Source organism: Lathyrus oleraceus, chromosome 5, assembly GCF_024323335.1.
Source record: "Lathyrus oleraceus cultivar Zhongwan6 chromosome 5, CAAS_Psat_ZW6_1.0, whole genome shotgun sequence".
NCBI classification, from domain to species: Eukaryota; Viridiplantae; Streptophyta; class Magnoliopsida; order Fabales; family Fabaceae; genus Lathyrus; species Lathyrus oleraceus.
The window spans coordinates 298392408-298400069 of NC_066583.1; the positions used below are offsets into that span (position 1 = coordinate 298392408).

General features: G+C 33.2%; 2 protein-coding genes across 2 annotated transcripts; both read right to left on the bottom strand.

Annotated features, from left to right (window-relative positions):
• Nucleotides 1–953: 953 nt before the first annotated feature.
• On the bottom strand, nucleotides 954–2959 carry LOC127084094 (uncharacterized). Its single transcript, XM_051024484.1, has 3 exons — nucleotides 2661–2959; nucleotides 2487–2576; nucleotides 954–1269 (listed from the first exon to the last, which is right to left on the bottom strand). Exons 1-3 carry the CDS (start codon nucleotides 2904–2906, stop codon nucleotides 1189–1191), a joined length of 417 nt encoding a protein of 138 aa, XP_050880441.1. The 5' UTR covers nucleotides 2907–2959; the 3' UTR covers nucleotides 954–1188.
• A 446-nt stretch (nucleotides 2960–3405) lies between these two features.
• Nucleotides 3406–5473, bottom strand: LOC127084093 (transmembrane emp24 domain-containing protein p24delta3). The gene is made up of 4 exons (XM_051024483.1): nucleotides 5117–5473; nucleotides 4064–4270; nucleotides 3908–3984; nucleotides 3406–3820 (listed from the first exon to the last, which is right to left on the bottom strand). Exons 1-4 carry the CDS (start codon nucleotides 5345–5347, stop codon nucleotides 3676–3678), a joined length of 660 nt encoding a protein of 219 aa, XP_050880440.1. The 5' UTR covers nucleotides 5348–5473; the 3' UTR covers nucleotides 3406–3675.
• Nucleotides 5474–7662: the final 2189 nt, after the last annotated feature.

A 7662-nucleotide genomic window follows, 5' to 3' on the forward strand; every position in this document is an offset into this window, starting at 1 on the left:
GAATCACTCCAACCAATAGGGGTGTAACTACACACGTATACTCGTACATTTTTCATATTTGATCCCTGAATTTTGTTTTTTCACCACTAATTTTTTTTCACCACTTAGGCCAGTGTCTGGGATACGCCACAAAGTATGTCCATCACCATCATCTATACGCATACTTGTTTCAAAAAATAAGGGGATGGTAATGCATAAGATTTGGACAGGATACTATAGTATCCATCCCCATACCCACTCTTTGAAAAAATTCCCCATGCCCGAGCCCATACCTGCTTGGATGTCAAAGTTAATACTCATACCCGCACTATATGGCCCGCACTATATGACCCGCACTATATGGGTATGTAAGTACTCATACCCGTACCCGTGACCCGCATTCATATTAAAAATAAATAGATCAATTATAAAATATCATATAATTTTAAATTTTTAAAAATAATAAAAAATTTCAAACAATTTATTGTCAAAATAAACGAACACTTATATTAAATACGTTATGTTTTAACATTGATATACATTTTAGAATTGATAGACATACATTTTTTATATAATAATATAAACTAAAAGATATAAATAAAAATAAAAATACATAAATATATAGTGTGCGGGTATGGTGCAGACTGGTTACAAAGATGCTCATACCCGCATTCGTATCCACTTATTTTTATGGATAATTACCCGAGTCCATGCCCATATCCACTTATTTTTATAGATAATTACCCGAGTTCATGCCCGTATCCATTTTTGCAGGTTTTTACCTTACTCGTTGTGGATAAATTTAAGGGTGCCCATTGGGGATGGGTCAAATTGTCATCTCTAGATGCAAATGAACGGGAATAAAGTACGTTGAAACGACCCATGTTGATTTGTAGAGAAAATTGTTAAGTCAAAAAACACTTGATAATTATAAACAAAAATGTCTCATTTTAGAGAGAAAATACTTGTAACAATTGATTAAAGAAGTTATCCAGTATTAAGTAACTTCATAATGTGTTTACATATGATCATAATCTCAACTTGAATTTTCAATAAAATACTATAACTTTTCTGTCCTGTCCTTTGTTCTCTCTAAATTTAACTCTTTAGTATAAAGGAATCAATCCTTTAATTAAATATAACTAAAAAATGGTGTTAAATGATAGAGGTATAGAACAAACATTTCTTATGCCTCGGGAGTCCTGGCCTTTATTGTTCTCCCAGGGCAGCAGCTATCTTCTTCTGGAGGAGCTCCACTCCTAAACGAGGAGACAAACGCGGTAAAGTTTCCTGGAAACAGAACAGTGTCAATATAAGAGACTTTTCGTCAATATTGAGTCTTTTATTTTTCAACACTTATCACGTGGCCATGGATATTATAAATACGGTCATGGATCAGGCAAATGGGGTAACATGCATCACAAGCTGCAAAAATATACTGAGCTGCAAGCAAGTTGTGTGTGTCAAAACATGATAGGAGTCGAGAAACTAAACTGGGACTCTGGGAGAACAGGCCACAATCAAACATTTTGGACACAAAAACCAGATAGCCAATAGGAATATCAAATTTCTAATTATCTGGTTTGGTCCATATTCCATAAACTACACCTTCATACATATGGCGGAATAATTTCAAGACACCTTGAAAAGAGAAGGGACAAAATATATTCGGTACTTGGTCAGTATTTAATTCAGTCCAACCAGTTTATGCACTCGGGCAAGCACCATGCATTAAAATACTTTTCAGACTGGGCTGAAAAAATGACCACCAGATCATAGGTTCTCGTTTGACAAAATGCAAAGAGATCTGTGTATGATGGATCTTTCCGAAAAAGAACATTGCTTGGATTTCCATAAGACATGTAGAAATCTCTGTTTACTTTGGCCCATCTAACCCAATGCAAACAGACGCAATAATACTGATTAATTCAGTCTGGATGCATGTGATTAATAGTGCTTTGCATGCCTGTGTTGTGCCATTATTTGATACATAAATCATTAGAGTTATAGAAGACCCGGAAATTTCTCATCAGTGACAGTGCCTATGGGTAATCCTTAAGCCATAATGTTTCTCACTATGAAATAAAAAGAACCATAAGTGTGTTCAGAACCATTTTCCGTTAAATTAACTCCTGAACCAAAGCCTTAAAATCTATAAATCAGTTCAACATTTGAAAATAACATTGACAAACCAGTTTCAAAAATCCAAACATAGGCCAAACTTAACCATTTCTCAGCCTGCTCTGGACCTCTGGCAAAAATAAGGCATTTCCAGTAGTTCTTAACCAACCACTCAGTTTGACCCTTTTCTTGTGTTTGTAGCATTTACAGAGCATTAGCCTTGTGCATAGTCGGCGTGTTTGCCCTTAGTTTACAAAGCCAATTTTAAAGACAATACTCTAGATTCTAGATAACAAAGTGTTTACTCTAGAATAACACCGATAATAATTTTAAAAATCAATAAATTGAATGTAATAAAAATGTTCTTGTAGAGTGAAATAACAAACCTCGGTGCCATCAGAGAGCACTTTAGCCAACACAGGTATCTCGTATTGATAAGCTTTTTCCCACTCCGGATTGCTGGTTATATCTCTTATCTGATAAAACAAACACATAATCATATCAAAAACTTCAAATTCAAATTCAAACTCACGAGTAAAAACTACGATACAAATATTTGCCTGGAAATCGACGTCGGTAAGGGAATGAGGACCAGAGAGCAAGAATGCAGCTTGGAGCTTCTCTTTGAGACCATCGCACAAACAGCAACCGGGTTTTGAGTAAAGGACCAGTTTTCTAGAAGAAGGTGTAGATGAACTACACAGAGGTTTGAATTTTAGAAACCTTTGAGTTTTTCCGCCACCCAATAACACCGCCGAGGGTTTCGCTACTGCTAACACTGCCACCGCACGTGCCACCGTCGCCATTCTTCTCTGTCTCGGGAACACTAATCATATATCATAGCCCATCTGAATCCGTTAATTAAAAAAAATTAAAAAATTAAAAAAAAAAACAAAATGTCTTCAATGGGCCTGGAAATGCTTATCTCTCTAGCCCAAATAATTATCTTTGAAAATGCTATTATCACCTCCACATTTTAATTTTAAAATTGTAAGGTTGTAACTAACCATTGCTATCTCTAAAGCTAAGATTGGACATTTTAAAACGGATATTTTTAACTGTAACGAAACAAAATTGTTATTCCTCGCAATCAAAAAGGTATGAAAATAAATGAACTAGAACAGAGTTGAATGAATTTTAATAAAATTGAATTAAAATGAGTGGAAAGAATCGGATATTTCATTCTATAATTTGGGTATTTTTGTTAATATGACGAAATGAAACTTAGTTAACTAATTTATTCCATTGTTTTGATGCAATAAAAATACAACATTAATTTGATGCAATAAAAATTAAATAATTGAATGAAAAGAAAATAGATTCCACTCTATTTTATTCTATTCTATCTATTAATTACAAATCCAAACAAGAAAATCTGATTATTTACTGTTCTATTTCATTCCATTTCATCAGAAATCTTTATATTTTATATATGTAACCTCCGCTATACCCCTTGTACTAACCTCCAATGATACAGTAAAATAAAAAACAGACGCCAAGGGACATCACTGATTCTCCAAAACTTAAAAGAAAACAATTTGGTTTTGACAAAAGTAAGTTACAAGAAAGTAAAATCTATATGAGCTTCTTCTTCTGAAAGTAGCGTCTCAGATACCACAGTTGCAACACCGAAACCGAAACACAGACGCCAAGAGACATTATACTCAACCAAGCAACTCTCCCATTAGTTGCTTCACTAACTTCCCTCATTTCCGATTCCCTATACCAACGCGATTGCAAGTGTTTAAGGGTTAGGGTTTAGGGTAAAACCGAAATCAAACATCATAATGAACATAAATTTTTTTACCTATTCTTTAAATATATCAGATTTTGATGAATGGCTTCCACTGCTCCATCAAGTTTCCTTAGCTCAAGTTCAACTCCCTTAAGCCATTGTCCAAAACAAATCTCATTAAACACTTCAATAGAGAGAGAGAATGAGTGAAATTTATTTATTTATTACCTCAATTTTATCTTTTTTTGCAACGGCGTCCCAATCTTTGGCAGAGATTCCAGTTTTCCAATCAAGGCTGATTGAGGTACCATCTACATTTTTACTATCCATCCAAAAGCATGCTACGTAGCTCCCACTCTCAGTAGTTGTAAATGCAAATTGGCCTTGAGTGACATTTTCATTGTTGTGAAGATTATTTCCATATGGAGATGTTACCTGGGATAAAAGGTCAGACATGTATTAGAACAACATTGTTAAATCGAACAATTCATTACCTCGGATGAAATTGTATTGAAAGAATTTTAGATTTTAAGCCGGTCTAACTCAATATACAAAACCGACTTCTAAATAAGGATTGTTTTCCACTTACAAACATATTTTTAGATCATATCTCAAATATTTTTAAACCATATTTCAGTCCATGTAAAGTTTTTTAAGATTAAAATCTGGACTGAGTATTAGAAGATGATGATTGTTAAAACTCTTTAATAATGCTCCAAGAAGAAGACAAAATGGTTAATGGCAATAATGATGTAACTCTCATAACTCCCAAAACCATGAAAGTAGGAGGAAAGAGATAGGGCTATAAATACACTAGAAGATGACCAAAAAAACATCCCTTATATTGAGACTTTATTTGTACATGGTCGACAAGGTCACAAATTTCTTCAGAATACCCGGTATCCATTACACCGGTACTATCCGAGATTAACAACTTACAAATGTATTTATCGAATCTTATTTAAGTCTATATGAATTTTAGTTGTTTTATTGGAACACCCAAACATTTGCATGTGAGAAATCCATAAACCACCAACGAACTTTCATTTATCACAAATTTAAATGTGATTAACCACAATTATTAAATGCTGAAATTCATATAGTTGAGCCCCAGTGGCTAACCATTAAGCATATATCCTAATTTAACACCATAAAATTTCTAGAGCAACTAAGAAATTTGGTCCTAAATTTGCTAAAAACAAAATTAAGAGCATACTTTGACAAAATTAAGCATTAAGTTCAAACAAAAAAAGAAAAGGATTTACATAAGCTAAAACACACCTTGGCAGAAATAGTAGGAAGTGGATGACCCTTGATATTATCAGCAACAACATAGTAATCGGCTAAAACGACAACATGTGTTTGGATTTCCTGGGACACGCACTTAGTTCCTGAACTGGGGAGAGTTAACCAAAGGGCCTTAGTTTGAGGGAGGTTAAAAAGAGAGATGAAGCATAACAACGAAACCAGAGCGATTTGGGTTACAGAACATGGGTTGAAGCTTTTTGCCATTTCCGGAAGACACGTTGACCGTGGAATAAAACAGGATACTCAAAACCAAATGGTTCAGATCTAACAGAGAGAAGGAAATAAAGTTGGCGTGTGTAAGAAAAATAGATTTTATCATCAAGATTCTTTAATGTTTTAGTTTAAGTTAAATTTAAAACCAAAATAATTATTAAAAAAATCATTGTTAATTAGCTTTTTATTTAATTTTAAAATAACTTTACTTTCAATCACAAAATCATAACAATAAATTATATAACTTATATTTTTTTTAAATGTTATTATGTCATCACCAAAGATCATATTGTCTATCACTATTTCAACAACATAAACATATCGGGGGAGAATATGTTCTAAGTATTTGTTCCGTATGAATTTTTTTTTATCCTATTGATCCCTTGGTTGAATTCTTAGTTAAATCTAATGGGACATAAACTTTTAGCTCGGTTCTGTTGAGTGTGAATATGAAAGTAGAAAAATGATCCAGAAGGTGGTGAATAGACCCAATTTAAAATTCAATTGTCATTTTTGAAATCAAGGTGTTTTTCAAAAATAATTGTGAGCGGAAGGTTTGATGCGAAAATGTGAAAATTATACTGCTTGAATTTTGATCAAGTTAATACAGATCGTTTCACAAATAGCAAAGATGAATATGAGAATATATTCAATTGTGTAATTCACAAGAAGTGTTTACACAATGATTCATTGAATGAGATTCTAATGTCAATTTGTTTCTCAGAAAATTAATCACCAATCTAGCTTAAAAAGTTATTCAATTCCAATAAAACCTAATGTTTATGTAATAAATCGCTATCAATGTGTAAACGATATACTACGATGGAATTGAAATACCTAAGCATACAAATACTATAAAATTAAATGCAAGAGTAAGAGAGAGAGAGAGAGAGAGAGAGAGAGAGAGAGAGAGAGAGAGAGAGAGAGAGAGAGAGAGAGAGAGAAATGACGTCGAGATTTATAGTGCTTCGGCGTTCGTCCTCGGCTTTCCTATGTGCACTCTTCAATGGTTTCTCATTAGAACCTGCATAATTCCTTGTTATTTGACAAACACTTGCAAGAGTTCATACAATCACCAATCCACAATACAACTGAAAAAATACAATCTCCTATTTAGATCTTGACTTGTATACAGCACACTCCCAAACTCTTCTACGTAATCTTTACTCAAATTACGTTTCTTGAATCTTCCAATATCATCAATCTGCTACAAGCCTTCGTCTGTAGCTATCAACCCCTTGATACTACCGATTTATTGAGCGATGAATTATCTGAAGATATGAGAAGAACTCTGCCTTATCCGTAGCCTTCTACACAATCACTACTAAGGCAATTCTGGAGAGAATAACCTACTTTTTTTCAATGGAATTTGTCACCACCATTGACAATCACCCCAATCTTGCAAACAACCTGAAAAACTCCACCATATCTCCAAGAACGATTAGCTTCAAGGACGCGTCTCCTCCAATCAATTACGAATCTCTCGTTATTAAGATCTGAACCAAATTGAATTTGAAGATGCAAGAATCTCGTTGCAAGACTTTGAACACTCAAAGCAGAGGAAATTGGTTTTTCACTAAATCACACTGAAAATTATGATCATAATGATATATGTTTTATGAGAAATGATGACAAAAAGGTTTTATATGTGCTTTTGATTAAGCATAAAAAATGGTTAAGAAAGTCAATTAGATATGAATCAAGAACAATCTATGATTTGAATCAAATGAGCAAGTGAAGTGGCATAAAAAACTTAATTTTGAACATTTGATAGTTGATTCGAATTACAAGGAAAATGTGATTCGAATCACAAGGAAAGTGTGATTCGAATCATGGACCTCTTGACTCAAATCATGTACAGGAAATGATTTGGATCAAATCAAACAACCCTAACTGAAAAATGCTGAAAAGTGTGTGATTCGAATCATGTTCAAAATTTGATTCGAAAAAAAAATCAAGTAGAGGTGGACATCAGGAAGTTTAGAATCATGTGTAAAAAATGATTTGAATCAAATTGTCTGAAAATTCCATATTTGCCTCTATCCATTTTGATTTGAATCATAAAATGTGTTTGATTTCCTTGATTCAAATCAAACACATAAAATCTCAAATTTTCAAGGTTCTAAAAGCGCTTTGAGATTTTACTTTGAATCAAACTCAAATAAAAAATATAAAAGGTTTTCATTCCAGTTACTCATGTAATTGATAAAAAACATCATGATCAAGATCAAATCTAACAAATGGTGTATTCATGCTAAAATGAATCTTTTTAAACTTGATTCTGAGAAGTGCAATCACGAAGAAAA

Coding starts and splice junctions, on each gene's coding strand:
- LOC127084094 (XM_051024484.1), bottom strand. CDS start 2,906: ATGGCGACGGTGGCACGTGCGGTGGCAGTGTTAGCAGTAGCGAAACCC. Junction 2,577..2,660: donor TTACCGACGTCGATTTCCAG/GCAAATATTTGT, acceptor TTGTTTTATCAG/ATAAGAGATATAACCAGCAA. Junction 1,270..2,486: donor TGCTCTCTGATGGCACCGAG/GTTTGTTATTTC, acceptor TTCTGTTTCCAG/GAAACTTTACCGCGTTTGTC.
- LOC127084093 (XM_051024483.1), bottom strand. CDS start 5,347: ATGGCAAAAAGCTTCAACCCATGTTCTGTAACCCAAATCGCTCTGGTT. Junction 4,271..5,116: donor TTCCTACTATTTCTGCCAAG/GTGTGTTTTAGC, acceptor CTTTTATCCCAG/GTAACATCTCCATATGGAAA. Junction 3,821..3,907: donor CTGATATATTTAAAGAATAG/GTAAAAAAATTT, acceptor GCGTTGGTATAG/GGAATCGGAAATGAGGGAAG.